This window comes from Cotesia glomerata, linkage group LG5 (assembly GCF_020080835.1).
Source record: "Cotesia glomerata isolate CgM1 linkage group LG5, MPM_Cglom_v2.3, whole genome shotgun sequence".
Classification (NCBI taxonomy): Eukaryota; Metazoa; Arthropoda; class Insecta; order Hymenoptera; family Braconidae; genus Cotesia; species Cotesia glomerata.
Genome location: NC_058162.1, coordinates 14,400,402 through 14,413,726, shown reverse-complemented (window position 1 = coordinate 14,413,726; position 13,325 = coordinate 14,400,402). Strand labels below are relative to the sequence as shown.

The 13,325-nt window shown below is 31.4% G+C and overlaps 2 protein-coding genes across 2 annotated transcripts; both read left to right on the top strand.

Annotated features, from left to right (window-relative positions):
• The first annotated feature begins 7,253 nt into the window (after nt 1–7,253).
• On the top strand, nt 7,254–9,579 carry LOC123265024. The gene is made up of 2 exons (XM_044728605.1): nt 7,254–7,777; nt 7,880–9,579. The coding sequence occupies exon 2, from the start codon at nt 7,933–7,935 to the stop codon at nt 8,884–8,886; it is 954 nt and encodes a 317-aa protein (XP_044584540.1). The 5' UTR covers nt 7,254–7,777; nt 7,880–7,932; the 3' UTR covers nt 8,887–9,579.
• On the top strand, nt 8,953–9,948 carry LOC123266034. Its single transcript, XM_044730061.1, has one exon. The coding sequence runs from the start codon at nt 8,953–8,955 to the stop codon at nt 9,946–9,948; it is 996 nt and encodes a 331-aa protein (XP_044585996.1).
• The last annotated feature ends 3,377 nt before the right edge of the window (nt 9,949–13,325 follow it).

The following is a 13,325-nucleotide window of genomic DNA, read 5'->3' as shown; positions in this document are numbered from 1 at the left end:
CTAGTCTCGTAAAGGAAAAATGAAGGGTTATAATTTTTTTTTAATTTTGAAATTAATTTTTTTTTATTTATTTATTTTTTTCTTTACTATTTATGTATTAGTGGTGGTGTTATGAGATAACATCTGAAAATATACCATACATTATGATCATAAACAATTAAATTCAAAATTTGAATTTCTAGGTTTAATTTTATGTATAACTTTTGCAAGGTTTTTTTTTTTATTTTGTTCGGGGTCTAAATATTTTACAAGAATAAGTCTCAATTGAGCTAGATATCAGTTTAATTGTAAGAGATTTATCTGTATTTGGCATAACGCAATGATACTGTTGTGCACCTGTGATAGTTTTAGCTTTAGAATAATGTATATAGGTCATTCCATGCCAAATCACCTGATTTTAAAAATCATATTTTTTAATCCGGTTGAATTTTTCTTTGTGATAATATAAATTAACAAAGTTCTTCATGGCACGCCGCTTTACTTTTTAAACTCATAAAAAAATAGTTGTCATAATAATTAATTGAAAAGACAAATTCCATAATAATTATAACAGTTCTATTACAAATCGTACCAAGATATTATAACATCGTATTTTTTTACTTTAAAAAAAATTGTGCGTAAGTCAAACATTTACAAACTATGTATACATATAGAAAATTGTGTGCATTTTTATTCTTTAACATATAATTAGTTATTTCATAAGAAAGGAAATAATTATTTTGATTTATGTGTAATATATACGTTGAGTATTTATTTAGAATGTACAATTTCCAATTGACGAATATTATTGATGCTGCATCGAATTTTTTTTTATTTTTGTAGGAAGTGAAATAATATGACGATTTAATTATTTCAAGTATCGTCCAATAATAGCTAAATATTTCAACGATATAAAAAATTAATGGCTTTTCAATTATGTACATAATGCTAATTCCTTAAATTTTTAACTGATGCTAAAGAATTATAACTTATTGTTAAAACATTTTTTAATGTTATTTTTGAAGACATCCAAAGTGCTAAAAAATCCATATAATTGACCATTAAATTTCTATATCTAGTAATTTTTTCTTCGCATTATTAAATAAGCAACGAAAAATAAAAAATAAATTACCAGGGAAAACTTTATTTCATTATCAAATATGAATAAATTTTTATAAATTATGACCTTAATTCCATATTTCTTTATGATGTTCTATCATCATAAAAATTCAGCAAATACACTATAACAAAATAATTAAGAAATTATTTTGGCTGATTGAATTAAAAGACGATTCAAAAAATTATTAATACGGATCATAACAAATGAATTCATGAATTAAAATTATCAATATTGATAATTTTAATTCCGAGTCTGAATTAAAAATAATAAACATTGATCATTTTAATTCCGAGTCTGAATTAAAATGATGAAAATCGATCATTTTAATTCGAATTTGGAATTAAAATTATCGATATTGATAATTTTAATTCCAAGTTCGAATTAAAATTATCTAAATAGATAATTTTAACTCCGAGATCCATCAAATCCCGCGATTTTGTATTGGCTGCACGGATGGTTTAAACACCTAGTGATAATTTTAATTCATCCTGTAAATTGAAATTATCAATATTGATAATTTTAATTCAGACTCGGAATTCAAATTATCAATAATGATAATTTTAATTCAGACTCGGAATTAATATAATCAATATTGATATTTTTAATTGCTAACTTACAGATCGACTTAATTATTGTGTAATATTTTTTGATACTTCAAATAAAATTCAATTGATTTACATGATTTTAAATTCTGTTGTTTTACTTACAAAATTTTCCAATGATAAAGTATTTTTTCCGTCATCGCACTAATTTTGATGAAAGTTTTAATTAATACATTTCTGGAACCCTTGTTAATAAGTATAATTAATATAACCGAAAGCATTTAAACTAAATGCATTACCGCTCAAAATAACTGTACAAGTTATATATCACATATATCATTATTCTGGTATATATCATTAATTAGCTAGAGAATTATTGAACAATAATATTCAAATGATCCATATACATGCAAACATAATCTCAAAATTCATAATTATCATTATCAACAAAATATCAATTGATCAATTAAAATTAAAATTGTAAAAAATTATATGAAAATAGGATAACTTGTTATTCAATAGTGATTCTTTTGAGACTTTAAAGATCACAGTTACTTTTTTTGATACAATATAAAATTGAAACAGAAGTTTAATAAATTTTTTTATCATATTTAATGATGATTAATATTTCTATACTATATTTTTAGGGACTGAATTAAATTTATCAGCTTAATAAGAATTTAGCTTCAATAAAATTCAGAAAATTTTTCATATAGCATATTTAGTATTCAAAAATAAAAATGAGTTCGTTTTTTTGTATCATAATTTCTAAGAGGAAAGAAAATTTTTATCTATGCTCAACAACGCAAACAAAATTTATTATCATATATATTCGCTCAGTGCGAAGCCATGATGGGGGAAAAACTTATTTACCATCAGCGCCATGAGTGGCTATATCCGATACTAAGGGGGGATATTTTTATGTTTCGAGTTAGCTAAATATACAAGCGAATTATTATTTAAAATTTATTTAAAAAGAAATACATAAAATGAGTCACAAAAGTTGTTGTGTTGTAAGTTGTAAGAATACAAGTAGAAAATGTGCTCGTCATTTTTATAAATTTCCAACAGCAAGTTGGAAAATAAATCAAAGGAAAAAATAAAATTAAAAATGATAAATTTAATCAATAAAAAAGTTTTCCCAGCTTTATTATTGAATTTTAATATGTAAATTTTAGTTAGCAAACATAATCTATTTTTTTGTACTCAAAAACAATCAGCACTTTTAATTTGTAAAATTTTGAAACAATGAAAGATTTTGATAATTTCGTTGAATCAAAATTTATTTATAAAAAAAAAATAATTAAATGTTTATTCACGTTTATTCGAGTTTTATTAAAATTTTAATTTTTTTAAAAATTTTTTTCTATTTTCTTTTTATTTGATTTTAATCTGACGTTAACCAATCTTTATGTGTGCTAACTTCTATGCTACTTTTTATGATATTAAAGTTAGCTGTCACTTGACCATTTTTTAATTTTATTTAACAAAAAAATTTTTTCCGAAAAATTTTTTTTTAAAAATTGCATTTTTAATTTATTAAATTTTCTAAATGTCCAATTTTTTTTCTCAATTTTTTATCCAGTAATTTATTTATTAGAAAAATTATTAAATATCTGCTAAATTAATTTTCATCTATTTTTTCGGTATTAACTATACTTACATTTTATTTTTTAGTGCACAAGAACACTTTACGGTAACAAATTTTTATTATAAATACTCCCTTTAATTAATAAAGCATTCTTTTATTTATTATTTAATATTATTATTACTAACAGCCATTCAATACATAATAAAATATATTACAATAGCCCCCTGTAGTTCAAACGTACCGTGGCGCTGAAGTTGTGCACAGAGCGAATAGCATCGCCAAATATGCGTACAGCTAAAAATTACAAATAAAAATTGATTCCTCCTTGAAAAGAATGTTGAAAAAATTGTAAAAAATAATATCATTAAAAATGAAAAATGCTCCAAAACCCTATATTTCTATATGCTAATGGAATTAAAATTATCAATAGTGAAATAAAAATAGATTTCAAAAAAATAATCTCAAATAAAAATTATGTCAAACATAATTCGAGAACAGTAAAAATGTTAATTATAATTTAAACCTTAGGTAAAAAATTTTAAGCTTTAAAAAGTAAAACGGCGTGCCATAGTTTTTGTAGTTTTTAAATGGTTGCGGAGCTCCGTCGGAAAATTAGTAGATCTCTTTAGCAGTATCGGATAAGGACTTTATGAAATCAGTAACGATTTTGAAAAAGACGGGTCGAGTCATTTATGTTACAATCCGATATGATCACTAAACTTCTGTGCTATAATTTGTCATTTTTCTTAAAATAAATAACCACTGGAAACATTGTCGACTGATCATTATTCCAGTGGAATCCTGGAACTGCATTTTGGACAGTAAATTTGTAGTTCTCGGTAAAATCACAAACTAGAAGAAATTCATCGGTTCCAAGAGACTGTTTGAGACATTGTATGAATATTGCTTGCGATTTTGCAATAAAAGCATGAGGCAAAAGTTCTGTCATTTTTACAAAACTCATTGATGAATTCTGATGAAACTGCCGTTTTATTTTGACTTTGTTGAAATATCAGCGTCGTCAAGCAAGCAGCGGCAAGGCCCATCTTGGACGGATATTATTATTGATTTCTCGGAATCTGAAAAGGTAACAATATTCTAAATGGAGCAACTAATTTGCAACAAATTTAGCACCACAAATAAATTTTGTTACTTGAATAATAAGTCAATCCATGATGGACGAGTCCATGTTAGCTTGATAGACCTTGAAATATCTCTTTCAAATATCGTCGATACTTTAACTCACTTTTTCGTATTTTTTAAATCATAAATCTGAGTTTTTTGAAAATTTTTTTATTTTTTCCCGAAATTTTTATGTTAAGCGCTCAAAATTACTCATTACGTTTTTGAGCTTTTCAAGATCACAGATATGATTGTTGTCATTTTGAGCTCTTCGAGCTCAAAACTCTAATAGCAGTTTAAGAAAATATAATTTTTTGAATTTTCAAACGGCAATAACTTTTGAATGAATAAACCGATTTTTACGCGGTTGGCAGCATTCGACGCAGTTTTTAAGGCCTCATAAAGAATCTTCAAGTTTAAATCGATCGAGCCAGGAATTTTAAAGTAACTCCGAAAAAACACTTTTTTCGGTTTTCTTTCGACAACGATAACTCACGAACGAATCAACCGATTTTGCCCGGGCTTGCAGTGATCGACGTGGTTTTTTGATCTTAAGAGCTGATTAGATTTTAGAATTGATCGGTGAAGTAATTTAAAAGTAATTCTAAAAAAACCACATTTCAAAAAAATTTTTTTTTTAGTTTTTTTAAGAATTCTCAAAATCTACTCGTCCGAATCGATCCAAAGTGTATTCAAAATCTAAGTTTGGTCAAACCTTTTCGAATGGCGCCAACCACGATGAAATCGGTTTAGCCGTTCAAAAGTTATAAAAGGGTTACATTAGGGTGCTTCATTTTTAGGCGATATTTTTTTTCTCTGTGCTACCTGAAAATCTGATACTTTATGAAGAATGAAAAATTATGCTGCCGGGTAAAAGGCTTCAAGTGCAATAGCGGCTTAGCTCATTTAAAAATTTAATTTCCTATTTAAATAAAAACTTAAATAACATAGAAAAAGTTTTTTTTTCGGTTTCAACTTGATTTTTCTACGTGAAAAAAATTTTTTTGGGAAAAACGCGTGTATAGCTTTTGTAGAGCATAAAATTTGCTACAAAAAGTTCTTTCACGTAAACCCCCTATATATATATATATATATATATATATATATATATATATATATATATATATATATATATATATATATATATATATATATATATATATATATATATATATATATGCTATATATATGCTATATATATATATATATATATATATATCTATTCTAATATATAAATTTCTCGTGTCACAATGTTCGTTCCCATACTCCTCCGAAACGGCTTGACCTATTCTCATGAAATTTTTTATGCATATTCAGTAAGCCTAAGAATCGGCTACTATCTATTTTTCTAACCTCTAAGTGATAAGGTGTGTTCACCCCAAAAATTTTTTTTTTATTTTTTTGATAAAATTTTTTTTTTTTAATTTTTTTATTATGTGGCATCAAAAAATACATACAACTCTAAATTTGCACTTTTTTATCACCAAACCTTGCTTTTTAATAGTCATTTTCATAATTTTATCATTTTCTATCCCGCTCGATAACATCAATTATTATCACTTGGTAAGTTATCCCCTCCATATGTCTACCGGTGTCACTTCTCACCCTGTAAACAGCACGGAGTAGGGATGTTACCTCTACAGTTTTCGGCTATTATTAGTGTTTATGCTTCAAGCGTAGTAGTTAAACATTTTTACTATCTCAGTGTAACTCTCATATCAAATATATTCTCGAGTAACTTTATTATTTATTTATTAATAACTAATATTATTGAATATAATTAATTATTAATAACTAATAAAATTATTAATTTTGAGTGTAAATCGCACGATCAGTTAATTAAGTGACTTACATAACCTCTAAAATACTCAACACGTGTCACAAGTTCCCGCAAACAACGGCTATTGAGTTGTCAGTATAAATTATTCTTACGTTTATTATAAAATCAAAAATTATTCTTTTTTATTTATAACGAAAATATTGTTGGGAATGGTGAAAAACGAATTCGGTGAAAGTTAGATTTTTATTACAATTGGGAAATTTTTTTTTGTGTTTACTTATAAGAGCTCTAACTTCGACAGAATTTTTTTTCACTATTTCTAACAATATGTATTTTCGATATAATTAAGAAACATAAAATTTTTCGCTTTCGTGAAACTATCTAATTTTTACATGTATATTTAATGTAATCAAAGATAAAATAAATGATTAATATAATAATTAAATAATTCAATCAGTTCTATTCATGTGTGTTTTGTATTGTACAGTGAACAATGCCAACAAAACGCAAAGGGGCCAATTTGAGCCGTGATACAAATAAATCTAGAAGCATTCGAAATAGAAGAGCCCAAAGAACCGAAGAACAAGTTCAGGAAGAAAATACTGGAGCGCGTGTGAGAATGGCGCAATTGCGTCAAGAACAATCAGACGATACACGAGCTGAACGCAATGAAGTCATGAGATTAGAACAACGACAATCACACCGTTTTACTGTCAATAGACGCAGAGCGAATGACCAACAACGCCAACAGGCACATCGAGCATTTGTAGCTACATCATTTCTGCGTCTAGCATTCCAGTATGAGCCCGATATTGAATATTATGCTCATTCAAAAGTAGTAATTGGTGCTATGGACAAAGAATGCCCGTATTGTCATGCTTTGAAATTCAAAAATGAACCAGCCGGGATGTGTTGCGCGTCAGGGAAGGTACAACTACCTGTAATTGAAACACCACCGGAACCATTGAACGGTTTGCTTATCGGCACAGATCCAGATTCTAACGTGTTCCTGAAGTCCATTCGAACATTCAACTCATGCTTTCAAATGACATCGTTCGGAGCAACAGAAATAGTTCAAAATACTAATGCAAATGGTCAACAATACAATTCTACATTTAAAATCAGAGGCCAAGTTTATCATAAAATAGGCTCATTGCTGCCAATGCCAAACGAACCACATAAATTTTTACAAATCTACTTTATGGGCGGCGAGGACTCCGGAAGCGCACTAGCCAATCGGGTGGATGCACGTTGTGGCTACAATAACCTTGATTCATTCTTTGCTAGACGCATCGTCAGCGAGCTGGATGCTCTATTGAATGAGCATAATGAATTGTTGAAAATATTCAAATCCCACATGCACAAATTAGAAAGCGATAATCACGCTATTGTTATTAATCCTGATAAAACACCAGCTGGAGAACACATTCGTAGATTCAATGCACCTGTTGCTGACGACGTTGCTGGAATCATGGTTGGCGATCGTACAGGTGCACGAGAAATTGTGATTCGTAGGAGAAATAATAATCTTCAGTTCATTGCTGATACACACCGTTCATATGACGCTCTCCAATATCCGCTAATCTTCTGAAAGGGACAAGACGGATATAGCATAAATATTAAACAACGAGATCCCGTATCAGGTACTTCATTTATTATGAATTTGATTATTACACTTTTAACAAAACAATCAAATTATTAAACGCAATTAACTTAAATTAATATTTATGAATATATTATTACAGGAGCCGAAACAAACAAGAACATTAGCTCGAAGGATTATTATGCGTATAGATTGATGATTAGACGCGGGCTGGATAACGTCATTCTACGATTTCGAGAGCTTTGTCAACAATTCATGGTCGACATGTGCGCGAAGATAGAAGGCAAACGACTACGATACTTACGATATAATCAACTCAAGCTACGTGTGGAAGAGTACATTCACTTGCGAGACGCTATTGTCAACAACGCCGACGCCGCCGAAATTGGTAACTCTGTCATTCTACCATCATCGTACGTAGGCAGTCCACGTCATATGCGAGAGTATATACAGGATGCTCTGACTTTCGTGCGCAAATATGGGCGACCGTGTTCATTTATCACGTTCACATGTAATCCAAAATGGCCAGAGATTACATCTTTGCTGTTGCCTGGCCAAAATGCAATACATCGTCATGACATTACAGCACGTGTGTTTAGACAAAAGCTGAAGTCACTAATAAATTTTATTACTAAATCACATGTATTCGGTCCCACACGTTGCTGGATGTGTTCGGTTGAGTGGCAAAAGCGAGGATTACCTCATGCCCACATTTTGGTTTGGTTAATCGACAAAATCCGTCCTGAAGAAATAGATAATATAATTTCTGCAGAAATTCCCGATCCGTCTAGTGATCAATTGCTGTTTGATATTGTTACAGCAAACATGATTCATGGCCCATGCGGTACTTTTAATCGTTCATCGCCTTGCATGTCAGATGAAAAATGTACAAAAAATTTCCCTGAAGATTTCACTAACGATACAATCACAAATGTCGACGGATATCCAATATGTCGTCGAAGAAATTCAGATAATGGCGGACAATTATTTATTGAAAACATCAGCAACACAGACATTGATATTGACAATCGTTGGGTCGTGCCATATTCGCCCCTGCTGAGCAAAACATACAATGTTCATATTAATGTTGAGTTCTGCAGTGACATGGCGGTGACATGGCGGTGTCTAGAGTGGAAAATACCAATGTGAATGCTCCTCCAGTAAATAGAAACGATGAAATAACGCTCTACCAAATAGGTCGGTACATCAGCTCCAATGAAGCTGTTTGGCGTATCTTTTGGTTTTCCAATTCATGAACGGGATCCAGCAGTTGTTCAGTTAGCCGTTCATCTTGAAAATGGTCAGCGTGCATATTTCACGAACGAGACAGCGATTGATGGTGCTATAAATCCACCAAAATATACACTCACTGAATTTTTTGAATTGTGTAATCGTGCGGATGATTTTGTTGCCTTTGCACGTACTTTACTCTATTCACAAGTACCACGCTATTTCACATGGGCTCAAACAAAACAATGGATACCCCGCAAGCAAGGCTCACCAGTTGATGCATGCCCCAATTTATTCAAATCAAACGCCTTGGGGCGAGTATTTACAGTGAATCCAAGACAGACTGAGTGCTTTTATCTTCGACTATTGTTGGTTAATGTTACTGGCCCATTGTCATTTCAAGATATACGTAAAGTGAATGGGCAACAGTATACAACGTATAAAGATGCATGCCTTGCAATCGGCTTGCTAGAAGATGACAATCAGTGGGAATGTATGCGTGCTGAAGCAGCATTGAACTGTACAGCAATACAAATTCGTCTACTATTCGCTATAGTGTTGACTACATGTTTTCCAGCCCGAGCAGAGATATTGTGGAATAATCACAAAGATTCAATGACTGATGATATATTGCATCAACATCGTTCACGGTGTAACGATCTAGCGATAAAATTCAGCGACGATATGTACAATAAAGCATTGATTGCTATTGAGGATCTTTGCATTATCATTGCCAACTTACCACTCAGTCATTTCGGTATGAATTCGCCTAATCGAGATGCAACTGATTTAATTAACACTGAAATGAATCGTGAAATGCAGTACAACACTGTAGAAACGGCGGCGATTGTTACTCGCAATGTCCCACTAATGAATGAAGAACAAAGAACCATTTACAACCGCATTATGCTCGCAGTTTCAACAGGACAAGGTGGGTTCTTCTTTTTAGATGCACCAGGTGGAACTAAATATTCAAAATAACCCTGACGCAGTGTGCAACATAAAAAAATAATCGTCCATAGCCACAATGCTGAAACAGTGTAAAATTATCATCTGGGATGAATGTACCATGGCACACAAACATTCGCTTGAGGCGTTGAACAGGACATTGAAAGATATTAAAAACAACGACAAACTATTTGGTGGCGCTCTGTTAGTCCTTTCAGGAGACTTCAGACAATCACTTCCTGTCATTCCACGTTCAACATACGCAGATGAAATCAACGCCTGCTTAAAATCATCGACATTGTGGCGTAATTTTGAAATAGTACAGCTGAAAGTAAATATGCGCGTTCAAATGCTTCAAGATCCATCCGCTGAAACATTCTCAAAACAACTCTTAGATATCGGCGATGGAAAAGTCACTATAGCTGAAACTGGATACATAAAATTAGCGAATGATTTCTGCACAATCATTGATTCGCAAGATGCTCTTATTGAACAAATATTTCCCGATGTACACACAAATTACATAAATCTCGAGTGGCTTGCAGAAAGAGCAATGTTAGCTGCAAAAAATGTGGACATTGTTATTTTAAATCTGAAGATATACAGTTATTGCCAGGGGACTTGGTATCGTATAAATCTATTGATACAGTTTGCGATGACACTGAAGCTGTAAATTTTCCAACAGAGTTTTTGAACTCACTAGATTTGCCAGGCATGCCACCACATAGCTTACAATTGAAGGTTGGATCTCCAATTATTTTTCTTTGTAATTTGAACCTGCCACGGCTATGCAACGGTACGCGATTAGTTAATTACAGAGTAAAGATATGGTTTTTTTTTTTTCTCTATTTTTCCATAAAATCAAAAAATTCTTATCTCACGAACGAGTGGAACTATAGCCTCGGCTGCACCAAAAACAATTATTCAGAACCAGATTAATATAAAAAAAAAAAAAAACAGTGACTCAAAACTTGAGCGTACCGTAAACTGCGATCTTTTCTTGTTTAAATGATTTTTTTTATTTTCATTACTCAAAAATTGTATGGCTTTTTTAAATTCTGTTTGTTTAGCCAATCACTCATGTGTCAGCAACGCTATTCTTATTGCCGAGGCTGACGGCTGTCGAGTATCGTGAGGCCCGAGATCTGTGACGTAAGGTCTTACCCCCAGCCCGTGACAAGACTCGCCCCCACTCAACGAGGGTTGAGAGGACTACGAGAGAGATTGTTAGGAGCATTCAGACGCCACCCTTCATGAGGACCTCACGCGATGGGTCCTAGTACAACGTCACCCAGTCATTGTCATCCCTTAATTATATTGGCTTTCATTAACTGTCTCATTCCGTAGTCATTGTCGGGTTATTACTTGTAGATGTATAAATAAATATGAGTGGTATACAAAATATAAACCTCGAGTCTTACAGATCAGAAGTGGGATTGGAAATCCGTGTTCCGTGGAAGGTGTGGTGTATTAGTGTTATTATGAGTTATAATATATTAATTATAATTGAGAAGTTATTGTTAGTGCAAATGTTGTTGTTTCGCATCAGTTTCAAGGTCAATAGGTTGAGTGCTGGGTCAACTTGACTCAATTATCAAATTTGGCTACCTTGTAGTTAGATCACCCAAGGTCATGTTACTACATCTTCGAAAATTGTAACTTCTCTAAAAATTGAAGTAGTTAAGAATATCCATAGCTGCGGTTGAGATAGACTTCGTAGAGGCATCGTACTTGCAGAAGGAAACAGGATTGAAGCATCTGGAGAAAGTGGAATTATGAAGAAGCAGAACAACTCAATGGTGAGCTGTTTTGCAACTGAAATTGCATTCTCAGCGAGTTCACCAGAAATCGGGTGCAGAGAATGGATGATGAGTTCAACGCAAAAGAAGTTACTGGATTCAACGTCAAAGCGACATCAACAACGGATGGTTACGATAAAATAGTTCATCAGCAAATGAAGAATCAGGGCCTTAAGCTGGTCAACTCATCATCGCTCATTTGGTAATACGACACTGATTGTCATGGTTATAATGAACGATAAATTTGGTAATGTAGAAGTTAAAAATAATTAATTATGATATAACTTGAGTTAGTGTATTAATAGGTATAATCAAGTCGGCTTAGTAATGCTTGCTCGATAATAAATAAAGTGTTATTGCAAGTAGTAATTATAATAACATGAAGAAATAGTAAATTAATAAATAATGAAGCAGAACTCCGAATTATGCATACCGGATGTAGCATTGATATACTTGCGCAATCAAGTAGTGAGTACTCGCTATGCGGTTCCAAAGAATGTTGTCGCGGTTATAAGTAACTATACATTTTCAAAATAAATAAGCAGTAGTCTTAATCAGAATCACAATATAATTTAGTAACGCCTTGATTTTTAATCGTTACAATTGGATATTAGTTAGCTATAAGAGAGTAGAATGATTGATTTTATTAATGTGGAGTTATTGCAAATTGCAAAGATTAACAATTCGGAAAACGAACTTATTGTTAGGTATAGTTAGTATATATACTCAAATCTGATTGAAAAATAATGAATAAGCATGTTAATAATATATATAAAATATATGACGCCAAGTTTGAAGAAATTATCTTTGGCAAAACTATAAAATAGAACCCGGCGGTCACATATATTTTGTGAACAATACACAAAGGAGAAAGTAGAAACTAGTAAATAGTTATAACGTAGAAATTCGAAATGCCTAAATAACACATGTTGGTATAAAAGTGTTTCTAGTTAAAGTCTTTGAAAAGTTCAAAATATCCTTTTCGTTAGTCGTTGAAAATAAATATTACGTGTTTGCCAGTAACTCAATAAGTAAAATTCATTGTTGGTAGAAAAATTATGTTGAGTCGAGTTTAAGAAAATTTTAAAAACATAACAACACAAAACAGATGGTTTCAAGGACATAGTATTAGAATTACTATACGAGGAAACCTCGGGTTTAGTTTTCTCACAGCCGAGTCTTTATCTCGCAAAAAACCCTTGTTTTATTGCCTTATTGTAAGTACTCAAAAGTTGAGTGGCAACCATTTGTCGGTTACGGGCTAAGTAAACTCATCGGTATAATGCACAAAGTACGAAGTAGTCCTACAATAGATTGTAAATAATTATTGTGTACTGTATTATTGAAATGCTCCTCAGCATTGATTGTAAGCTAGTTAAAACGAAAGATAATTATCTAATTTCACCAACCTTACGTTAGTATGATAGCACTATCATTTGAGTTAGAAAAATCAGATAGTTTTGTAAGAGATGTTATTTAACAAATTTTAACATCCCGTAATAATATCGAATTGGCTAGACATTTTTAAACAAGATGTAAATAAAATAGTTAAGCGTTTGATATCGTAAAGTAGAATTGTCAGTTATAAATTGACAAAGTATATAGTTGATG

Excerpts from the sequence above, each read along its gene's own strand:
- LOC123265024 (XM_044728605.1), top strand. The coding sequence starts at position 7,933 with ATGATTAGACGCGGGCTGGATAACGTCATTCTACGATTTCGAGAGCTT.
- LOC123266034 (XM_044730061.1), top strand. The coding sequence starts at position 8,953 with ATGAAGCTGTTTGGCGTATCTTTTGGTTTTCCAATTCATGAACGGGAT.